At 41.9% G+C, this 24,959-nt stretch overlaps 2 protein-coding genes across 5 annotated transcripts in view; one reads left to right on the top strand and one right to left on the bottom strand.

The window, feature by feature from the left end:
* FAM227B (family with sequence similarity 227 member B) overlaps positions 1-24,959 on the top strand; it is a 106,910-nt gene that overhangs the window by 19,698 nt on the left and 62,253 nt on the right. The window lies entirely within an intron of this gene.
* FGF7 (fibroblast growth factor 7) overlaps positions 2,910-24,959 on the bottom strand; it is a 55,826-nt gene continuing 33,776 nt past the window's right edge. The window contains exons 3-4 of the mRNA XM_083412341.1: positions 5,342-5,445; positions 2,910-3,967 (exon numbers count right to left, since the gene is read on the bottom strand). Coding sequence (XP_083268467.1) covers positions 3,773-3,967; positions 5,342-5,445 — 299 coding nt within the window. The 3' untranslated portion in view covers positions 2,910-3,772. The remainder of the gene's footprint in view (positions 3,968-5,341; positions 5,446-24,959) is intronic.

Genomic DNA, 24,959 nt, shown 5'->3' with positions numbered 1-24,959 from the left:
TCTGTAAGTTGACAGCTATGGTCACAACTTTTGTGGATAAGGCATTGGATGGAATCCTTAGTCACATATTGAGGCGGGGTAAAGTGGGGCAGAACCCCTATCCTAAAGCAAGTGCAATTGCAGGGTAGCCCATTAGAGGGATCTAGTGGGAAGACTTTGTTCAGAAACCAAGTGTGGAACAGGCAGGGCCATAGAGCTTTAGACAGCAGCCTCAGAAGTCCATCTATGTAGACCCACATCTTGATGTTCTTCAATCCCAGGCTCAAACCCTGCTCTAGCATCAGCTGGGGACTGAGAATGGATATACACACAATGTATAGCCTTAAAAGATGTGGCTAATTTTAAACCCCAGAATGTTGTCTTGTGCAGTTTGTTACCGCTGTCATAGGCTAGGCCTTTGTTCCCTGGGGGAGGGAATCACTGCGATTGGGTCTGCAATACTAAGCAATTTCTTCTCATTGTTATCTCAGCTCTTTGTTTTCAAGAGTATTGATGATATCTCTACAACGCTTCCATTTCTAACATTTTGAGCAGAATGTTTGTGAATCAGGGTAGACTGACCGTGGGGAGTTAATACTGACGTTCCAAATAAAATTGGAGAGAATCTCCTATTCTAGAACAGGAATGTAAGTGGTTATAAAATTTCAGTACTTGGAATGCCTTATGATTTGCAAGTTAACAACCCTTAGCCAGTGTATTATTAGATTAACTACACGGCCAAGGGCTTTAAAGTTTGACTTTCTTCATATGTAGGTAATTTTGTTGCATGCTTAAGACTTTATTTTTCGGGGTGGGGGGGCTTAAGACTTATATGTTTTAAAGCATTAGAAATACTTAAGCGGTATGTATGCCTTCATGACTGGATGTCTCATGCCCAAGATTTTATGTAACGCCTCCAAAACGTATGATTAAGAGATTTTTCATATGGGCTTGCTCTGATATGATCCTACTAAGCAACACCATTACTGTTAAATTTATTCTGTATAATATCACTCCAGACCCTCCTAGTGTCCCAATTTTCCAGGAACGTCCTTGATTTAGAGAAGCCGTCCCGGTTTCTGATTGGATCCTGGAACTTCAAACTTTTCCTTAGGTCCCCATTTTCATCAGAGAAATGTTGGAGGGGGAAATATGGTCACTCTAATAGTCAAGTAACTATCATAGAATCATAGAATTGGAAGAAACTACAAAGATAATCTAGTTCAGCTCCCTGCACTGCAGGAATATTTTGCCCAACGTGGGGCTTCAACCCACGGGCCTGAGATTAAGAGTCTCATGCTCTACCAACTGAGCTATCCCCCAAGGCTATGAAACATGCACTAGAATATTGATAGCCACTATAAAAATAATAGTGTGAAACAGAATAGTTATTAAATTGTAGGGAAAACATATTTGTCCCATTGAGCTGAGAAATGTATGGTTCCCACTATTATTTTCCAGCAGCTAGTACCGTATTTAGAGGCATACTGACCCTGATTCTGAATATAGTATTTAGACTACTTTCTCTCCCATGAATTTGTCTCTTTAGATCACTCTGAATTGGTGGCCATCACTACCTATTGTTGCAGCGAATTCTATTGAATGCTGTTCTCCTGGTATTTATTTTGGATCATAAGCGAGACAATCTCTTCTTCTCCTTGATTTATGATGATAGACAGAGCCTAGTGTTACGCCTGCCAAACCAAACGTAGAAGAAATATTTAAAAATACAAAAAGAACTGTCAGTGAGACTTAGGAGCCTTTGGATTGTATAGCTTTTAAATGTAATTGTTTAATAAGGATTTTGTTTTAAAAAACCCAGTTATGCTTGTGGGTTTAATTTTAAGTGTTCTGGTATGCATTTTAAGGCTAGCTTCAGTTGATCAGCTAATGAAACCCACTGTGGCTGAAACATTTTTCTTTCTTTCTAATGAATGTTGTGTTGACAAATGCAATGTTCAGTTCTTTCCCAGCCACGCGTGTGTATTTAAATATGTAAAGGGGAATATTATTGTGTGCGTATACTTACAAATAGAAATGCCCTCATTTAAGGCAATGAATAACAGTGTAGGGAAAGGTAAAAGGCCTTTCCGCAAGCCCAACTCTTGACTCCCCCTACTTTTGGCCAATTCAGTTTCTCTGGTAGCAAAGGGGTTGGTTACCCCCTCCCCTGGTGATTCAAGTGGTGCTGAATAGCAAAGGAATTTTGCAATAGAATTTCATGCAACAGAATTTGGTCTTTTGCAGATTATTTCAGATCTAGATTTGAAGTGCTTTTCAGTCCTCTCCTTAGTATTTCCTGAAAAGAGTACAGTAAATTATTATATTATATTATATTATATTATATTATTATATTATATTATATTATTTTATTTTCTAACAGAAGCAATTTAAATGGATTCCAAGAACAGCTGGATCATAGCATAGCAAAAAACGGGAACTGTTGTCGTTTTCTCCCTCTGTAGATAAAACCCTATGCCCCATTTCGATTACATCTTTGCACAACTGCTGGGCTATGCTCCCAAAGCTCAGTTGTAAAAGCAACAATCATATCACTTAGTTAATTTAGCATGAGGCGGAGTCAGTCAGCAAGCAAGCAGAGCATTTTCCAAAAAGTTCCTTGTCCAATCTCTTAATAGAGCCCCGTGTGCATAGCCCTATGGCTTTAGATTTTTTTGGGATTTGGGTGCTGTTCTATTTGAGACTTCCATCGTAAGAAGGGCTGCAGGCTGTCATTTTTGTCTGCCATCCAGTGCACATTGGCAAGAGTATTATGTACTAGACTTTGTGTCTGGTCATAGAAAGTGGGGTGGGGTGGGGTGGAGAGGTGGCTCAGTTACTTCTTTAGAATTAAAAGCATATGAAACAGACGCAGCTTAATAAGTTTTTTTATAAATAACATCAACTTAAATAACTTAATAAAGTTCAACTATAACTTAAAATGAAGTTTAATGCTTTAACAGAAGAAGCATGAATAGGTGAAAAAAAAATCAAGCCATATACCCTAACAGAAATTATATAAAAAGATAGGTTATGTTACATAAAAACCCATATGATGTCTGAATTTTTACTTCGTCGTTATAGAAAAGGATATTTTGAGGAAAGTGAGATGAAATACATTTCCCTTATTAATATTATTTCATATACACTATTTTTGTAACATCTTTCAGAGCAGCGTTAGGCATTCTTACTAATACATATGAATACATTGCAGTGGTGCAACCTTCATCTTCCATACTAGCTTTATTGTCTGAATACCGCAGAAATCCAATTTCAAATTACTTTAAAACTTACACATTTTTCCTGGAAAGTATTCCATACTGCTCCACCTCCATGCTTAGTACTGACTTGATCATCTGAAGACTCATTCCAGCAGCCATCAAGTCCGACATATTTTACATAACATTTTCATCTGCTTTATTATCATCATTATTATTATAGCAGCCATGTTTAATTAAGCAGATAGGTTTATTTTAAATAAAATATCATCAGATAATCAAGTCATGACTTAATGCATAAGGGTAAATTTAACTTAACAATCTGCAAAGCTACTCTTATACTAACATGAGGATTGTACAACTCTTTACAATTTTTTACAACTTTTAGTTACTAAATCAGATGTAGTGTATCTTCATTTTTTTTTTAAAGGCAGTCTCTTAAAAATAAACATAAATGCGCAAGTCCAGCTTGTTCAGTTTTTCAGTAGTATTCCAGCTTCTCTTCCTTGCACTTTCAAACAGTTCCCTTATGAAATTAAACATTTTGCTGGAACTGGTTCTCCATAGATTTGTGATTAGGGTGCTGGCCGTGGAAGGAATTGGGAAGATATATCTTCTTTACTTGTTTTCTGACCTCTCTTGGGGGCGCCATTCTGTTTCAATGCAATATACATCTCCTTCCCTTTGTGTGTCCAGTTTGCTGAAGCATATGTATTATAATGGTTTTCTTGAATCAATTCTATGAAGTTGCAGTCCTCATTGCATACTTTCTGTAGAAAAAAAAAAGACAATAGGTCACATGAACGCTGAAATTGTTCATTGTATCGTATAAAAAACCATCAGACTTTTAAATGTGCAGTTTAAACAATTTATGTCTGTTAAAATGTATCCGTTTTTGCAAATCTCTTGCATTGTTGTGAAGGGGAATGGTTTTCATTAATGCAAAAATGCTCAGACAAGTTTGGGTGAAATCCTGATTCAGTGTAAAAAAAGAAAGAAAGCTGTAACTGAGTCTATTCAGGATTTCAGTTCTCATCTGAACATTGCATTATGTACATCCCTAAAAAAAATTGTGGACCCAGTCTCCGTCATGACTTCTAATGATCTGTTATAAACTGTAATGTACCCCATCTTAGAAACAGATTTCAGTTGTAAGGATGGCTGCAGAGCGCGACATGCAAGCCTCAGTGCCGGATTTATGTATAGGCTAAGTAGGCTGAAGCCTAGGGCCTCTAAATCTAGGGGGCCCCACCAGCCCGCCCACTCCCCAGCGGGCAGAGGTGAAGCAACCAGCTCTGGTACCCGGAGCAGCGCTCATCCCAGGGAGCCTGGTGCACATCCTGCAGGGATGTGACATGCATCCCAGGTCCGTTGTGCTTGTCCCGGGGGTGTGGCGTGCCACCCATAGGGGCGTGGCACGCTGCCTGGGGGTGCACGGCACACAATGTGCACACCAGAGGTGCCGCCAATCGAGGGTCAGCATTTGGTCGTTCTTCGTCCCGGCCAGGCCTTCTTTGTCCTGGCCAGGGCTGCTTCTTCCCAACCAGGTCTTTGGCGTCCCAGCCAGGCCTTCTTCATCCAGGCCAGGCCTTCTTCGTCCCGACTAGGCCTTCGGCGTCCCGGCCAGGCCTTCGACGTCCCGGCCAGGCTTTCTTCGTCCCGGTCAGGCCTTCTTCATCCCGACCGTTCCATACTTGTCCATTGTTAATCATTATCAGGAAGCAAGTCAAGATGTGGGTGGCATACCTTATCATGGTGAAAGCCAAGAGCGTATATGCAAGGAATAGGCGAACAGATCAGGCAAGAGCAGGGAAAGATAAAGGAATCGAGACATAGGCAAGGCACTTTAAGCAGGAGATGTTAACCAGCCTGTCACCTCTCGCTTTCTTTTATATATCATTTGGGAGGCTGGAGCCAAAGCAGGGAAGCTCAGCTGACTTCAGGTGAGCTTGCAATCCAAGGCAGAACAGGACCCGGAAACAATTTCCACCATTCTGTGAAAGCAGCCCTGCTTCACAATTTTTAATGTGCTCCTACATATTGGGAGCATTATGTAAAATATAACTGGTACATACATTTTTTTTCAAAGCAAATATGTTATTTGCCTGTTAAATAAAATCTGCTGCTAATAATTATGCCAGTACCTTTCCATAGAGTTTTCCGGACTTGTTCATGGCTAGAAAGTATTCACTTGCCACTCCTTTGATTGCCACTATTCCAATTGCCACTGTTCTTATTTCGAGAATACCTGCAAGGAATAACAGTGAAATCTGTGATTTGGCTATCTGCTTTTGAAGTGGCATAACAAGACAATTTCTCTTGATTTCACAGTATTTTTTAAAAATATATAGGATCAAGTGATAAAGCAAGGATGAAAAAAAAAATCTAATCCTTTTAACATAACCATGTATGTAGTCAGCATTCTTAACTAATTTCTTCATTTTTTTAAAAAAGGACAGGATTCTCCTAATTAACCAATCAGCGTAAGCCCTCTATAAGGGCTACTGCTTAAGCAATGGGACTTCCCTCCCCCTTCCTGTGTGCTCCCGCACCCCCTGAAATTTGATTGGTGTGTGTGTCAGGGGAACAACATTGCAGTTGGAACATTCAACACATCATAACATCGGATTCCACCCAAAGAGTACATACAACCCATTACAAACTCCACTGAAGTGTGGTCACACATAAGAACTTCCATGTTTACATGAATTACACTAACATCCATTATATATGACCATGCAAACTTTTCACACTACCACTTAGTCCTGTACAGTAGTACCTCGGGTTAAGAACTTAATTCGTTCCGGAGGTCTGTTCTTAAACTAAAACTGTTCTTAACCTGAAGCACCGCTTTAGCTGATGGGGCCTCCCCCTGCCGCTGCACCGCCAGAGCACAATTTCTGTTCTCATCCTGAAGCAAAGTTCTTAACACGAGGTACTATTTCTGGGTTAGCGGAGTCTGTAACCTGAAGCATCTGTAACCTGAAGCGTATGTAACCCAAGGTACCACTGTATTTACAAATTATCCATTTGCCATTATATTTTTGCATTATAAAGAAATTTGGAACTTTGTTATATTTTTTCTTGTGCTCCTTGAAACATTTGCATTTCTCATTCTAGGTGAATGCTTTAGATCAGTTTTAATCAGGATTCAGATAATTGTCCGTCCCCCCCAAGATTACATTGACCAAATTTGTAAGAAATTTACCAGTGCCATCTCTGTGCAAGCGCACAAACTTTAGAACTTGTAAATGATAGAAAACAGACCTTGGCAACTACCAGAAGATAAAGTATCTGTCTGACCCTTGTGGCTGTTGAAAACTGACAGGCACTGAAAATATATCTGTGTCACATAACAAGAAACAAGTAAAATTTACTATTGGAGCTTTTTCATTCAGATGCATTTTACCTGTATAATTGGAAAGTTGTTCCTGCATTACTGCTTTATTGGTTACAAAATATTTCTTGATCTAGTAAGGAAGCCTACATGTAAAAATGGGTTTCTACATAAGTGCAGATCATCTTCTGAATTGGGCTTGTGTACATACAAGGATGCTGCATAGGAGTGGGATGGAGGACTTGTATCACGTCTCCAGGGATACCTGTAGAGTGGCTCTTGTTGGATTGGGACCTCAGGTTTTGAAGACTGGGAGCTCCTGGCACTATCCAATTTTTGCTGTTCTGCTGGAAGCCATGTGCTACTGCCGTTGACTTTACACCATTTGAATGGTATCATACTATGGCATGACTTAGGGCACATGTAGACTTCCTTTTGCACCACGTTTTCCAGCGTAGGCTTGTGAGGGGCTCATATGGGAGGTTGGCAATATTTTCTTTAAGTTCTTTCGCAGAGATAGAGCTGTCAGAGGAGGCAAGGAAAGCTGGAGAACGTTCTTATGAGTAGATGTGTTTGCAAATAAGTATGTTGGTCTAGCAATTGAAACGTTAGACCAGGCCACTTATTCATTCATAAATCTGGCCCCAAGTCAACCAAGCATGCTGTTTGAAGTAGCAGGCTGGCACCTTCCCAAAGCCACATCTTGTAGCTAGTTCAGCATCCCAGCCTGAGAAGTCCCTCATTATCTTATTTATTCTTTAGTTATTCCTTTGTTGTTTTCTGTGGAAGTGTTCTGACAGTGTGCAAATAGCAGTACAGAAACACATTGGGAAGGATAAGAATCCAAATAGCAATTATTTCTGTTTGCTTCTTGACATTTTCAGGAAATAGCCAACTATCAGTTGAAAATGTGTGGAAGGAATTCCACAGCTTAGGTCCTGCTAGGCAATGTAAAAAGACATCACTTGCATGGCCCAGGTATATAAGATGTGCTACATGCCAGTGGGGGTTTGACAGTGAAAATAAGACACGTGAGGCCATTGGATGGGTTAAATTAGGCCACATCTTTATTGATTGCAGATGTAAGCTGGTTTGGCAGAAGGCATTCGGTAAACAGCTGCCTTCAACCCACTGGTTGAACCCAGAATGGGTTGGCCCTGACATGAAGGCCACCCCTTGACATGGGTGAAGTGTGATGTTCCTACCAGTGCTGCCTCTCAGAAGGGGTGCTATGACCCATCAGCCCCCATGTGGGCACCCAGACAGTTCTACCCCTTCCAGGACCCTTTTAATGTGCATGTGTATATATTTGCCATGGTTTTTCCACTGGTAAAACATCCCTGACCATTAGCAAGCATCAGCTTTATGAAAGATGTCCAGCTCATGACTTGGCACGTGAGGGTAGCAGTATTGCTGTTGCAATACAATAGCTATTTCTCCGCGTTCTCTCTCTGTTTGTCATGTTTCTTAACAAGCTCAAAATCATCTCTCACAGTAGTGTTCCCAAGAACATTCACACTTTCAGAGGGAAACTTGAGTCCCTTCTCTACATAACAACTTCATGACTGTTTTCTTGAACTTCAAATGACTCAGTAACACCTTTTTTCCATCATGGAACCCAAGGTGACATAATTGTGGTTCCCAATCAGTCACCCACCCAGGCACTGAGCAGACCCACAGCTGCTTAGCTTCAGCAGGGTACTGGTCTCATGTGTCTTTTAATAACCAGTAATAAACAGACAATTATATTCTAGCCAACAACAGTACAAAGGACACCCTAGTGATACCACTCTCCAAACGCCCTTCATCATATGGTGAAGACCCATTCATTTGTGCTTTCAAAGGTGCATTTAATCTGACTAGTGAAATTAAATATTTAAGGGAGCCAAAAAGATTTGCTGCTGTGTCTTTAAACTGCCAATGACAAAATAAAGGGTTCTGTGAGGAACATGGAGTCCATGTACACACAGTTCAAAAAACAGACTATTGCAGTGGCTCTTGCTCTGAATTTGAGTATGTGAATCTTAGAGTTGGGAAATAAAGGACTTGGATGGACTACAGCTAACTTGTGTTTCTAATTAATGAAGGTTGGGAGTGCTTGTTTTTTGAGTTCAGATGACCTTTAAAGATGATACAAGGCCAAATCAAATCTCCACATTTTTTTATGTTTGCTTTTCATGTTTTAAAATTCAATAATAGGCAATCGAGAAAGTACACATTACGAAGATCAGTGTTGTTTTCTATATGAATAATTTCCAAAGGGCTTTATTAACATTACCAGATGCATGTTGTAATGATGAGCTGAATGTGCTGATTAATTGATTTATTGAATATAAAGAATTACTAGAATGCAGTATCATTTGTCAGCTGAAAGTGTGTGTGTGTGTGTGTGTGTGTGTGTGTGTTTTGCATATATGTCACCAAATCATCTAGAAATGTACCCCCCAATCATCTGTAATTGCATAACCTGAATTTGCTGGTATGTGATTGAATTCCACTTGAAAATAGCAACCGTCTGAAGGCACCCTTTCTGTGCTATATTAGCAAAAATAATGTATTAATTTTTCACCCCGTGTATATATCTATAGCACAGCCTTCACTGAAAATGATGTACAATAAAATGCTTTAAACCCATAACAATGAAATTGGTCAGACAGTGATTATGTAAAACAAGATCAGATAAGAAATTAATACCAGCAAATACAGAAGCGCCTTTATCTTAACCCTTCAGCTGGAAATGAAAGCCAAGAAGTGTATCACCAGACATATTCCACAAACAGAGCGCCAATTCAGAGAAGGCCCTCTTCCATGTCACCACACTACAGATCTCATCACAAAGGGCCTTCCCTGGCAATCTTAACACACAGGCAGGTTGATAGTGAAGGAAACAATGCTTATTTATTTATTTATTCTTTCTTTCATAAAAAGGAAACACTACTTGCTTGTAGAAAAAAACCTCAAAGCGGTTTACAATGACCGCTCCCCGCATAAAACGGGGGGTGACCTTTGCGCGCAGCCCCTGGATCTGGAGCGGCTCCATCAGCATAGGCTTGGCTTCGCCTTCCCTCAGGTGGGATACCTGGAGGTCTCCGCCTACCCCAGTCAGCTATCCAATCCCACCTGGGGGATGCGTTGCCAAGGAGATCAGGCCAGGTAGGAGAGGGATTACCTGCCCACACAATAGAGGGAGGATCTTACCTGGGAATCCTCACTTGGCTCCAGAGCTTCTCCCACCCTACCCACCCTCAGTTAATGCATTATTTTGCAGGTTAACTTTTCTTCACAGGTATGCGGGCGCTGCTACGTTAAGGTCGCTGTCAAAGGGCCGGAAAGGAATTTCCCTGCATTGGCAGGTTTCACCTTTCCCGTAGCAAAACGTCACAACTTTGGCGGTATCAGGCCTTGGGCGGAATCCTTTAGTCCATCTTCCTCTTTGTGGCGGTGATACCAGGGTTCCCCGTTAAAGGGGTTTCTGAAGGGAGGCTTTGACCGTACGCCGAAAGGTCGTCATTGCTCTCCCCTGCGGCGGCGGCGTAATGGGGGGCGGCTATCTCTGCTTGAACATATGTTCTCCAGAGCCGGCCCATCCCCCCCCCCACACTGGATAACCCTGATGCTCCCTAGGTCCCCGGCTGGGGACTGGGGAGGGAGAACGCCCAATGCCTGAGCCAAGGTCTACCCACATTTGAAATTTAATAACGTTGTGGCAAATTTAATCCCATAGCACGTTGTCTTGAGTCGTTATTCCACATGACGGGGGGGGGGACCACTCGGGATCTGGGGACTCTGCCTGTCCACGCAAAAAACATTTAGGAAGAATATCTGCAGCCAGGTGTTGCTGGATTGGTCCTTCACTCATGGTGCTGACAATGGCACAATTATTAAAAGCTTTATCTGCATGAACCTTCCCCGCCCTCCACTTATATGTGAGAAGATTTCCTAGTCAAAGCTCCTTCAGTTACAGAGATCAGAACACATTGAGGAAGGAGCAGAGACTCATTTTTTGTTGGCCAAGGTTTTGGAATACATTCTCTATAGAAGTAATTCATTATCTCCCACCCCCCCACCCCCAAGACACCTTTAAAAGTTTGAGCAAATTTTTCCTGCTAATGTTTTATTGCTGTGGGCATATTTGTGCTTCTAATAATGTGAGGTTTGGAGCTAGTTTTATTATGTTTATTGTTGTTTCACTTGTTTGATTCTATTATTATTATTTGATTGGGGGAGTATTGGGATTTTTTTGTTGATCTTTTTTTCTTTGTAACACTTTTTACATGTACTACTGACACGCCAGGTATCCTTCATCCTCTGCTTTGGATTTGGCTTTTCTTTTGTCTCTCTTTTTCTTAAATTATGTACTTTGCATTTGTGTCCGTTGAATTTTATTTTGTTAGTTTCCCAGCCCAGTTTTCACAGTTACACAAGGTGGTTGTTGTTTTTTTAATTCCACCCCCACCCAGTCTTCTGAAGCGTTAGTTAACCCTCACAGTTTGGTGTAACCTGTAATTTTGACGAGACTTCCCTCCATCCCTTCATTTAAGTCATTCATAATCATGTACCAGTCTCAGGACAGAGTCCTGCAGCATCTGACTTGAAAGCATACTCCCATTTGTTGAGGAGCTATTGATGAGCATCCCTTTATGATTTACCAACCAGTTCTAAATTCACCTGATGGTATAGACAAGTTACAGTTTGTGCTGTTTTGTAACTTTCCCCCCTAACTGTTTTATTATTCTACATCAACTAGGGGCATGTGTGTAGGCAGCTTAATTTATAAGAAAAATCTTATTATCATTTAGCCCACATTTATCCAGTTTGCCAATCAAATACCAGTTTGCTAACCAAACTGCTTTGCCAGACTCAAGATAAAATGTCCACAGCATCCCCACAATCCATCAAGCTAGCAACTTGATTAGTCTGGTAGGATATACTGTATTCTCAACAAATTTAATGATATCAGGATATATACCGGTGTGTATATATACACACACACGAAGGACCAAAAATGCAAAACAGTGGGAATAGCTGTTCAGTTCAACACTATTCAGTGATGATGAAGAAGGGCTTATCCACACTTAACTTTCCTCCGCTCTTTCCAGGCATGGGCAGGGATTTAAAGCTCTGTCTGAGTGCGCCCCCCCCCCTTTCTTGCTCCAGAGTTTTCCTCGTGAAAACCTTCTCTTTAAAGTTCAGTCAGAGCAAAAAAGAAAAACAGTGCTCGAGCACGGAGTGTTAAAGCATGGATCCTTGCCTGGGAAAGAGCAGGTCAAAAGGTAGGCAGAAATATATGCTTAAGTAATCCAGAGAACCCACCATAGCAAGCACAGAACAAAACATTAGCATTCCGTTCAAATGGGCATCTCATCACAAATGGAAATACAGCTTTAAAAATTAATAAAACTTGAAGTGAAGATATGATCCTTTTTTGCACTAACTAAAAAAGAGGTCCTGGTTTACATGGAAGAGAGACTACAGTGGTGCCTCGCAAGACGAAATTAATTCGTTCTGCGAGTTTTTTCGCCTTGTGAATTTTTCGTCTTGCGAAGCACAGAAATGCATTGAAGGTTTTAAGAAAAAGGCACAAGACGTTTTCGTCTTGCGAAGCAAGCCCATAGGGAAATTCGTCTTGCGAAGCAACTCAAAAAACAAAAAACTCTTTCATCTTGCGGGTTTTTCGTCTTGCGAGGCATTCGTCTTGCGAGGTACCACTCTATATAGGTAAAGAAATTAGGAAGCTTTTCTTCATCATGTAAGCAGGCACCAACATCGCTTGCGTGAAAAGTCCGTAACTAACCACTGAGAGGCAAGAGTTTGGGAACATCTGTTCCTTTCCAAACTGCAAAGCAGTATAAAGCAGTCTATTAAATTACATGTAAATTAATGCTGAGAACATAAGCAACGACTTCCTCCAGCCTGGTAACACGTGCTTCCAGCTGTCAGGAGCTATCTGGCACCTCCCGATGCCTCACATTCCCTAACTACTTTGATTTCACTGGCATAGAATTGGTGAGGGGTGACCACATGCTGCTACCTCAGACAACACCAGCTTTCATCACCTTAAAGCTATTAGGAAACCCACAACGTTCACTCTGCCTTTCTAGTTTTCCTGTGAGCGCTTGGTGCATTTTCTCTGTCTGACATATGATGTTGATAAAAGGGAGCATGTTCTACAGAGATATTATGTTCAGGAATGCAGTAAGAGATAGATCAGGCATATTGATGAAAATTTAAAGCAAATGATTTTATTCGCCACCTACGTTGTCCTCAGAATGGGGTACCCATCTTTCTATGCGGCTGCTTTAAATAGCTGGATCAGACCACAGAGTTTAACCCCTTCACCTACTTCCCCAAAGAAATCAGACTAAAGTATATATAACTGCATCCCTTGCTATTATTGTCTCTGTTGTATCTCACACCTTCAAAAGTCAGGTTGTAATCTCCTTGAGGCAGAAATATGTCCTTCTTGCTAATGATACCCTATAGAGCATACATTTATGGTACTATATAAATCAGCATCCTCAAGTGGCATGCTGCTAATGTGAACTGGTGCATCTCAGCCTTATACAAAGTTACAAATAGTGAAAGCTGGTCCTTTTGGTCCAGTGGGGCCCCACCAACCTCAGTCTGCCCTCAGCCAGCCTCCACCTGCCTGCCTTCCAACATACAAGTAGCCCAGGGGGTAGACCTGGCTGTTAGATTCCTCTTACTCCTCCACAGTCTGTTTTGCCTTTGTAAAACGTAGCTGGGAGAAGGACGGGGACAAAACAAGAACTAGCTGGCTCTGCCTGACTGGTTGGTGGTTCTGGTTCCACCTTTCTCCTTTTAACCTACCTGTCCCAATGAGCATAGAAGTTACAGGGAACCAGGCAGAGGGCCTTCCTGGTAGTGGCACCCACCCTGTGGAACGCCCTCCCACCAGATGTCAAAGAGAAAAACAACTACCAGACTTTTAGAAGACATCTGAAGGCAGCCCTGTTTAGGGAAGCTTTTAATGTTTAATAGATTATTGTATTTTAATATTCTGTTGGAAGCCACCCAGAGTGGCTGGGGAAACCCAGCCAGATGGGCGGGGTATAAATTATTATTATTATTATTATTATTATTATTATTATTATTATTATTATTATTTTATATTATTATTATTATTATTATTATTATTATTATTATTATTATTATTATTATACGCCCCAAGGCAGGCCATAAATTCCATGGAAAGCTGTGGAGTTGTTTTTAAAATATAAAATGACACCTATAAGGTTATTGTGTCAATGCATTTCTTGATCAAAATTTGCCAAGGGTTGTGCTTGCTGTTAATCAGTTGCTGACATATTTAACATTTTAAGTTGGAGAGACAATTCCTGCCTGCTATGTAACAGTATTTTATATATCAGCTGTTTTATAACAATCGCATTTGAAATGCCCTATTTGGTTTTCTCATGACAGAATGAGGCTTTTGTGTTTTCCAGCTGAAGTAAACAGCAAGGACAATCATTAGTTTATGTTTTATTACTTTTCATTATGCTGTCACAATCCCTCAAATATATATATTTTAGAACTACATGTGGATTGCAAATGTTGAATTCCACAACTATTTCCTCATAAACAGAGACTTTATTTTCTGTCGCATTAAATTAAACTCTGTGACTTTGGAGCTTGGGATATATATTGCATGAAGCAGTGTGCATTGTCTTCCATGGTTATTGCTTTTTTCAAGGAACAAAATACCAAAATTGGCTTGGTTTGAGCAAAAGAAGAATGAGCTGAGCGACAGTGCAATAACCCTTCTCCTTTCAGGTTCCTTTTTGCCTCAAAATCACCTTTCCCAACAGTTTTTCACCCACAGAGCTCTCCTCAGAAAATGATTTTGCACTTTATGTGCCCAGGAGCCAATAACACACCAGAGGTAGTGTTGGGGAAGACAAGGCCGCGACATCATTGCCACAAGAAGGGTTGACATGTCACAAGGCAAAGATCATGTGTTTTGGCTGCCCAGCTGCTAGCCAATATTCCCTCTCCAGCCCACCAGCTTGTTGTTGTTGTTTAGTCGTTTAGTCGTGTCCGACTCTTCGTGACCCCATGGACCAGAGCATGCCAGGCACTCCTGTCTTCCACTGCCTCCCACAGTTTGTTCAAACTCATGCTGGTAGATTCAAGAACACTGTTCAACCATCTCGTCCTCTTTCGTCCCCTTCTCCTTGTGCCCTCCATCTTTCCCAACATCAGGGTCTTTTCCAGGGAGTCTTCTCTTCTCATGAGGTGGCCAAAGTATTGGAGCCTCAGCTTCAGGATCTGTCCTTCCAGTGAGCACTCAGGGCTGATTTCCTTGCAGTCCATGGGACTCTCAAGAGTCTCCTCCAGCACCATAATTCAAAAGCATCAATTCTTCGGCAATCAGCCTTCTTTATGGTCCAGCTCTCACTTCCATACATCACTACTGGGAAAACCATAGCTGTAACTATAAAAAATGAGTTCATGGGCATCAGAGGCCCATTCTGGCAACTTTGCCCCCTCCAAGCTGGGGCTATGACCTTCAAGATGGCACCCACACAGGACCCCTTATGAGAGCCATCCTAGATGACTGTTGATCCTGCACCAGAAAATTATATTGTAGGGGGCAAAGAGACAAAGTTTATTGGAGGAGGGCAGTGAGCACCACACATTATCTTTTAGGCCCACAAATGAAACATGGATACACGAGAATGGCAAGACAGTGGTACATCTGGTTGCGGACCGGAGCTTCAGTCAGATCCCGAGGTTTCCGCAACCAGAGGGACCACTTCTGCGCATGTGTGCGGGGCGAAACACTTCCAGGTGTGCTGCTTTCGCAACCCGAAAGTTACATTACCTGAGGGTAACATAAGCCAAGGTGCTACTGTATGTTTAAAAAGGTAAAGAGACCCGTGACCATTAGGTCCAGTTGTGACCAACTCTGGGGTTGCAGCGCTCATCTTGTTTATTGGCCGAGGGAGCCGGCATACAGCTTCCGGGTCATGTGGCCAGCATGACTAAGCTGCTTCTGGTGAACCAGAGCAGCGCACAGAGACGCTGCTTACCTTCCCACTGGAGAGGTACCTATTTATCTACTTGCACGTTGACGTGCTTTCGAACTGCTAGGTTGGCAGGAGCAGGGACCGAGCAACGGGAGCTTATCCCATCACGGGGATTCGAACCGCCGACCTTCTGATCGGCAAGTCCTAGGCTCTGTGGTTTAACCCACAGCGCCACCCGCGTCCCGACTGTATGTTTACATGGCTTTAAAATTATGAAAGTGACTATGTAAAATAAAATTCTTTGGATATGATTCTTACACCCCTCAGTCCCTGTTCCCACTGAAGAAGCATTTGGCATCCAGAACTCATTCAGAGACACCTGTATGACACACATTCTATGATCCCCAAAAATGGTTCTTAGGGCCAAAATCCCCACTTTACAGTACTGTGTGTGTGTGTGTATTTGCATGTTTGTTTAAACATTGCTACACCTATATTAATTAATGCTGTTAAAGAAAAGTATTCTTAATATGTAGAAAGGGCCTTTGTTTATATATCACAAAAGTCCAAGTAGTTTACCCTGCATGGTGAAAAATCAGCATGGAAAGGGAGGTTTTGAACTGAAAAATTTCCATAATGGAAAAGGATTAAGCAGCTTCTCTTCACTCTGGCTTGCAGCTTGGCACTGATTTTTGTATTTGTCTTTAAAAAGAACTGTGGAGGGATAAAAATCGAAACGGCTCCCTATAATGTAAAGCCTGCTTCTGGCACGGAATAAAATATTGGCAGCCCTATAACTAAGCATTTTAGGTGCTAAAAAGCTTCCGAATACATTACTAGACTATGTTTCTCAAATGGAAAAGCTTTAAATTGCGACTCCAGCAAATTTTTGTGTTGGTGTTTAGGTCTGTGAATAATGTTATGGTTCTTAAGTTTGTTCACTTTTCTCTGTTAGCCGATTAATTCATTCAGGCTGCAATCTACTACTTAGTTAAGGCACTGTAGCTGCTTGCTTAAAGGCACTTTGGAGGTCAATAAGTCCTGTGGCTGATTCCAATGTAACTAATTTATACAGGGATTTATTTATTTTTACTTGACGAGGAAGGGTCACTTTGCTCTTATTTTACTTATGTCTTCCTCTGGCCAATTGCAGACCTTTGTGGCTGCCTAGGATGGAGCTTAGTCATGCTGGCCACATGACCCAGAAAAACTGTCTGCGGACAAACGTCAGCTTCCTCGGCCAGTAAAGCGGGATGAGCGCCACAACCCCAGAGTCATCCACGACTAGACTTAACTGTCAGGGGTCCTTTACCTTTACCTTTTAGGATGGAGCAGGCAGTTCATAAGCCAAGGCATTTAAGCAAGAATCTCACAATATGGGTATGTGCAGCAGGGAACTGCAGCCCATCAGGAGCTCCCTATAGCATGTATCACTGCCAAACATGTTTGTACGTACCTTGTGACATAAAAAGCCTATATAGTAGGGGTACATTCAATGAATGTCCCATCCGAAGCAATCCTAAGTGCCTAATAAGTTACAGATCTCACAATTTTAACTTTTCTTATCTTGGAGTTTTCAATTTTCTCTTACAATAAAATAACAACTTTCTTTTCTTTGTGATCATACTTCTACTTGGTGTGTGGTTTTTTTTTAAAAAAAACAACCACCACCATATTAGGTAATTATTTTAAAACAGGATTAAAGAAGAAGAATTTATAGTTTCTATGAGTTTTCACTTCTCCTATCTGATATATACCATTCTCTGCTCTACCATTATCCTGGTCTTTGAAGTTCTAGCTTATCTTGCTCAAAGATGAGTTACTGGATTAGATAAGTCGTCGTTCGCCCCCCCCCCCCCCCCCGGACAGTAACCTCCAACTTCTCTATGTAAAATAGCTTAGAGATTTGTTAATTGGTTTTGTTCTTGACATGAAGATTTATTTGGAAGGGTTGAGCTCACCAGACTTGTCTTTAAACTGAAACACTGTTCCAACTATAAAATACTTCAGTCATTTAATGTAAGTGCTCTGAACGCAGGGCTAGGGGTCTTAAAATGTATCATATTTGATGGTGGGGGAAGGAAGCAGCATTTCTCAAGCAATCTGTTCTGAACAGTATAATGTTGCATAAGTAAGTTTGCATGACTGCAGTGCTGAGAAAAAACAAGTTTCAAGTTACTTTGGCTCTATCATTCATTCCTCCAGGATCATTTCTTTTTGTTTGGTATCTAATCACATTGCTTAGCAAAATACAGACAGAGGAAAGAAAGTAAACAACACTAATTGTTGCAGCCGAGCAATTACAACATTTTCCTAACTAGACTTTCCAAGTTTCATCTTTCTTTACAGTTCACAGACAAATGGGTGCCTAAGGAGAACACAATTCAGCCTTTTGCTAACTAAGAGGTAGGGGTTGCATTGGCAGGGGCAAGAGGCTGATCTATGATATGGCCACAAGAAAACTTCTCAAACTGCAAATGTAACATTACGATCTCTGGGCTTTATCAGACTCAATGGTTTTGTAGTCCAACATTCTGTTTCCAGCTGGCTTTGGAAACTCACAAGCAGGGACATGAAGTTGATAGAACTATAGCTCGAGCAGTGTAGCCACAATGAATCTGGATCATCATAGCCATGTATAAAACATTTGCCCCATTTGTAACATATCTGTCACCTTCTCCATACGGGTGAGGCTGTGGTCTAAACCACTGAGCCTCTTGGGCTTGCTGATTGGAAGGTCAGTGGTTCAAATCCATGTGATGGGGTAAGCTCCTATTGCTCCGTCCCAGCTCCTGCCAACCTAGCAGTTCGAAAGCACACCAGTGCAAGTAGATAAATAGGTATTGCTGTGGCAGGAAGGTAAACGACGTTTCCATGCGCTCTGGCTTCCGTCACAGTGTTCCATAGTGCCAGAAGCGGTTTAGTCATTCTGGCCACATGACCCGGAAAGCTGCCTGTGGACAAACGCCGGCTGCCTCTGCCTGAAAGCGAGGAGTGCCACAACCCCATAGTCGCCTTTGACTGGACTTAACTGTCCAGGGGTCCTTTACACTTACCATGGCCAGGCAAAGAAAATTACCACAGCCTTAGCCATGTCCCATTCTATTTCCAGTGGAAGTACCTGAGGACATTGCCTGTATGAGTCTCCAGATCACACATCCTATTTACACATTCATAAGCCATTGTGGCAAACTGGTCAAAGAGCTGTCCTATAAACATCTGTGCAAATTCTCACATTTTAATTTAATACTAACAGCTCAAAGTTTATGTACAAGCATTTTATACCTAGACATGTGAACAAGCTAGCGGGGGAGCACACTTGAGTGGTTCTTCTCATGTTCAGGGGTAGACTTTTGTAGTGGAGTAAGGAGGAGGAGGAGGAGGAGAGTACACAGTGACAAAATTTGGTGTGCTCTCTAAATAGTTCTTATTTTCACAATCATTCATTTTGGTATGGTTGCTTTTTATGGATCCTCTCAGTAAAGGTAAAGGAACCCCTGACCATTAGGTCCAGTCGTGGCCGACTCTGGGGTTGCGGCGCTCATCTCGCTTTATTGGCTGAAGGAGCCGGCGTACAGCTTCCGGGTCATGTGGCCAGCATGACTAAGCCGCTTCTGGCGAACCAGAGCAGTGCACGGATACGCCGTTTACCTTCCCGCCGGAGCAGTACCTATTTATCTACTTGCACTGGCGTGCTTTCAAACTGCTAGGTTGGCAGGAGCAGGGACCGAACAACGGGAGCTCACCCCATCACGGGGATTTGAACCGCCGACCTTCTGTTCATCAAGTCCTAGGCTCTGTGGTTTAGACCACAGCACCACCCGCATCCCTCAGTAGGTACCCATATAAATATAGGCTTTATTTTTATTTTTATTACTACTACTACTATTTTGCGCCTCCTCAGCTCTACACCCTGTGTGGCGCAACCACCCACACCGCCCTAAATCTGACTCTGTCCGTTTGCAAAATATACATGTCCTAATGTATAAGTGCAGATGTGCATGCATATAAGAAGCATTTTTGAGAAGTTTCATTCATCATACAGGTTAGTAGAATGAAGGGAGAAAGGTTTTTAAATAGCACATTGGTGTAAAATGTTACTGGTTCAAAAGACAAACAAAATGCTTAGATAGTTTCATTGATTTATTTCTGTTTTCTCTTTCCTTTCTGCCCGATTCAATCCATTGATTTTCTTCGATTGTGCAATCTTATAGTTTGTGAATTTCAATACCTGCAGACAAATAGCTGCTAAGGATTGTGTGAGGGGGGGTTGGCTTTCATGGGTGGAGTTGATGTATTTCATTGCCACATACACCCTTAGTTTTCTTCCCCCATTCTGTATAAAAACAGATTGGGGGTGCCTCTGCTGTTCCTCAAGGACAATCACTGATTTTCATGGCTGAGTTTGGATTTGAACCCTGATCTTCCAGGTCCTAGTCTGACACTCACCGCACTAACTCTCCTTCTGTTATAAGCTAGAGTTAGGGTGTATCAAGATGGATGTTTATTATAGGATGGGTGCTGTCACTGGCGGAGTAAGAGGAGTGCAGGGGGAGTGCAGCGCCCCCAGCAGCACGATCCCAGTGGGGTGCCATCACGGCTGCCCCCCCCCCATGCTGGGTGCCACGCCCCTGCAGGTGGGGCGTCACGCCCCCAGGACGCACACCATGCCTCTGCGGGCAGCATACCATGCCCACGCCTGCTCTCCGCCCCCCGGGGCTGGAGCGTGAAGCTCTGCCACTGGGTGCTGTTCAAGTGTGGAAGGGAAACCCCCACATAGATTGCAGTGCAGTAATCCAGTCTTGAACTAACCAGGTATGAACTACAATGCAAAGCTTTCCTGGTCCAGGAATGGTCATAGATGTTGTACCAACTGTAGTTGGTAAAAGGCAATTCCAGCAACTGAGACTACCTGAGCCTTCAATGACAGAGCACCCCCAGACGGCAAACCTGGACTTTCAGGTGGAGTGCCACCCCTATTGGGCTAGGCAATTGATCAACTGCTTAGACACGGAAACTGCTCGCCCACAGTGCCTCCATTTTGCCAGTAGTCAAGCTCAGCTTGTTTTTCCTCATCTGTCTCACAACTGCATCCTGAGGGACCTGGCTGTCTCTCCTGATTCAGATGTCAGGGAGAAATACAGCTGAGTGTCACCAGCATACTGGTGGCACCATGCCCCAAAGCTACTAATGACAACTCCCAGAGGCTTCATATAGATATTGGCAATAAAATGTTGCCCTAGAGCAGGCATGGCCAAACTTGGCCCTCCAGCTGTTTGGGGACTACAATTCCCATCATCCCTGACCACTGGTCCTGTTAGCTAGGGATGATGGGAGTTGTAGTCCTGAAACAGGGGGCCATGCCTGCTCTAGAGCATACCATAACATAGCCACAAGAAGTCATAAAGTCTCTGCATTATTCTCGGGTCCCAATCCCAAAGGTAGGATTGCAACCACTGTAAAACAGTGCCCCCACGTTCCATTCCCTGGAGCTTGTCAATGGTCCCTGGTCAATGGTATCAAAAGTTGACAAGCGGCCAGAAAGCAGGAGGAAGGCCACACTCTCTTCTCCTGCTTTTTATATGTTTGGAAAAGGAAATATGTTATGAATATTGTTCTCAGCACCAGTTGTGCTTCACTTTGCTTCACTAAAAGATTGAATTTGGTTGCATTATAATGTGCTGTTACTCCGTTTCTTGACTTGGGTTTTTTTACGTTGTCTTGTGATAAATGCTTAACACTGATTTTTTCAGGGGCAAAAGCCAACTCTAATATTTTTTCACATCCTAGATATAGCATTAACCATTTTGTTTGTATTATACCTTTTCATACCTGCTTCTCCCTCTTCTTCACTGTTCCTTAACCTTATTATTTCTTTGGAGTGGATTTGATTCCTGATTTTCACAATGATATTTCTGTTAATTTCAGTTTTACATATCCTGTTATGTAAGTCGATGTTCTCTCTGCATGAAGGAAGAGTGAGAGAGAAGCCTTTCTCTTTTCCTGGCCCTCACATCCTCCTTTGCCAGTGGGGTAGGCTGGGGAAGAAATTAAACTGGTGCTGGCAAAAAGGTTGGGGTTGAGGCTCGCTTTGAGATGGGGATGCCCTACCTAACATGGAAGGCTGGTGATAACCAAAATTTTGCTGATACCTGCTAACCATTACCATTTTACTGTAAAATACTTTCTAGAATTCCTATTCATCAGTACTGGTGTATTGATTGCATTGATTCTAAGGCATTTTCTTTTTAAATCTATGAAGAAACTTTACAATTATAATAAAGTCATGCGCCCACCGTTGCAAATTCCCTGTGCGGTTCCAGCCTTATTAAATGCATTGTTGAGGGGAATCAGACTTTTAAATGTTTTCTCGGCCATTCAAACATCCAAGCTATTCCAGTGACACAAATACCAATCAACCAATCAATGGCCTTTATTGGCATAGAAAAGGTGCAAGGTACACATGGATCAGAACACAATACAGTTATTAAAACATAGTAGGAGATACTTTAGGATAAAACTGTCCAAGAAGAGAAGAAGAAGAAGAGTTTGGATTTGATATCCCGCCTTTCACTCCCTTTAAGGAGTCTCAAAGGGGCTAACATTCTCCTTTCCCTTCCTCCCCCACAACAAACACTCTGTGAGGTGAGTGGGGCTGAGAGACTGTGACTGGCCCAAGGTCACCCAGCAGCTGCATGTGGAGGAGCGGAGACGCGAACCCAGTTACCCAGATTACGTGACTACCGCTCTTAACCACTACACCACACTACCTCACACTGTCCAGACATTGTGAGGTACGAAAATGGCTCTTAGGACCTATGGTGACATAATTTCATGGCGTCACTCAAAAATCTTGCCACATTCTCCACAACGTCATTACTACAATTGTTCAGCAGATAGGACACCCTTCAGTAAGGGAGATTTTTGCGTAAGATGGGCAATAAAATAAGACATGTGATGGATTCAACCTGTTTTGTGCCACAAAGGCAGTATCTTTCAGAGTATGGGGTTTTTTAAAATCTGCCTTGCAAAACTGCAGTTGGTAAGACATTAAATCTTGCGATTAAATCTTTAAATACCTAGACACAAATACATTATAAACTTGCCAAATTTCTACAGCTGCAGAGTCTTCAGGTATCTGAAGAAATGTGCATGCACACGAAAGCTTATTCCCAGAACAAACTTAGTTGGTCTCTAAGGTGCTACTGGACAATTTTTCAGTTTTTTTTATTTACTTCGACTGCGTCAAATCAACACGACTGGCCTGAATCTAGAGTCTTCGAGGTGAGAGAAACAGAGCTGTTTGATGGATTGACACAGCAGGCTTTTATATTACAGTGGCCTCTGTAGGTGAAAATCAGGGCATAATAAATAGCTGGCCTCAGCTAGCATTTTTATAATGTATTTGAGAGCTTAGCCTGTCTATGGGCCCAGCCTTACTTTCCCTTTAAGTCCATACCTCTTCACCCCATTTTCAATTTGGTTCAGGGCTGTGATTTTTGCCTTGAATTTTAGTAGAGGAAAGAACCCTGAAACCCTGTGTTTCCCTGTTCGTTCTTCCTATAATCAATAGGTTTGCTTTTTGTGTCTTCTCCACTTTCAGCTCCACCCACCATGGCAGAGAGTCAGAGAATTTAAAGAATCAGAAATGCAGAGAATCAGAGAATTAGAAACCCAGAGAATCAAAAAAACCAGATTTTCAGATAATCAGAAAACTAGATCATCAGAAATTCAGATAATCAGAAAATCATTCAACAAAACATGCAACAAAGCATGTCTCTCCCATATCAATCTCTGCAGCCACAGCAGGCATTGTAACCTTCAACAGTTTGAGTTCACCCACAAAGGCCCATTCATCCATTGTGTCCCAAGACAGATGGATGCCAACCAATTCATCATATACCAAAGAGGCCACCACCTTTCCAATACATATTATTTATTACTTACTACAATAAAAAGAAACAAGCGGAAACACACGTATGTTTTGCACATACATCATTCAATCGCAATTTTTATATGTGAGCTAAACGGGAGAAATAAAATACATTAAAAAAAATTAAACGCATAGAGAAAACCGGGAGTGTGCTGCTTGAAGCTGGAGAAAACTGAAAAAGTTACCCTGCTGGAGGAGAAGGAAAGGAGGTAGAAAGCATGCAAAATCCCATCCAGGAGGTATTTTAGGACTAGCTCAGAAGAGGGACAAATTTTTCTTAGCGTTTTCTGCAGATTGACGTTTCTTCCAATTCAGCAGTAAACCAGGTTTTCCTGGGGAAAGCACTGGGACAACAACAAAAAATGCTACACAGGACTGCACAGGACAAATGAAAATGTGGATGGACCCTAAGAATCAACTCCTAGGACTTCTGCCCTGTATTCACTAGAGCCTGTCCTCTAGAACTGAGCTGGTTATATGGTCCCAGTGTATCAAGCTCTCTGTGCAGCAGTATTTTTATCATAACCTTAAGAGGGTGACCGTATATGTGCCCAGGCTGCAATTCTATGCAGACAAACTTTGGAGAGAGGACAAATACATTTAGTAGAACTCCTTTAAAGTAAGCACTTATTGGATTGACTCATAGCGATGGGGGAGAATTTCAGTTCAGTTTTCATTTAAAGCCAAATTTATCAAATCCACACTTTCTGAAACAATATAAGAACCAAAACACAGCCATCCTTTAACATTTGCACTTATCCAAACATTGTGATGCAGTTCTCCAGCCCACCTGATATATTAGGGGAAAGTATACATAAAAATCTATATATCATAGAAAATAATATGCAGAGATGTTAGGGGAAATTGCTAGCTAAAATGTGTACATTAGTCAAAACTGCATACAAAAATTTGTTCATGAGGAGAAGTTTCCACTAAAAAGCTGGTGAATTTTCATAAGGATTTTTTAAAATGTAAATTGCTGCAGAAATGTGGAGAAGAAAATGTAAGATTGGGAAAAATGAGAAACTGAAAGAACCAAAATTGACTGATCCTTCCACCCGTAGGATTGAGATGAAAGCCCTTGTTTAATTAGCATTGGTGTATAGGTTGATCAAACCCTTTGCACTGCAAATGTAAAGCATCCCTAGGAATTCAAAGCTTTATGAAGCAGCTAGGTCAAGTATGTTTAGCAGTCTTGAAAAACAACATTTCACATGGTTCTTTAGGCCAACCAGACCAAATGAACCAGTTTCTTCATACAGTGTAAGTGTGCCCCCTTTTGCCTCTTTTAATATGGCAACTGAATATCAATAACAGAGAGCATTTTTACTTCTCTGCTTTGCTAAGGATCTCCATGTGTGTTCTGGCTGCTGTAGCCTAGTGTATTTCTTTTACCCAGTCTTCAAAAGCAATCTTCCCCTACCCATCTATTTCAGGTGTGGCTGACCTAAAGTCTTGTTGGACTCAAACTTCTATCAGCTCCAGCTAGCTTGGCCACTGGT

This window comes from Podarcis tiliguerta, assembly GCF_965153285.1.
Source record: "Podarcis tiliguerta genome assembly, chromosome: 14".
In the NCBI taxonomy this organism is placed as follows: Eukaryota; Metazoa; Chordata; class Lepidosauria; order Squamata; family Lacertidae; genus Podarcis; species Podarcis tiliguerta.
Note: the sequence above shows the minus strand (reverse complement) of the source record. Positions and strands in the feature narration are given on the sequence as shown.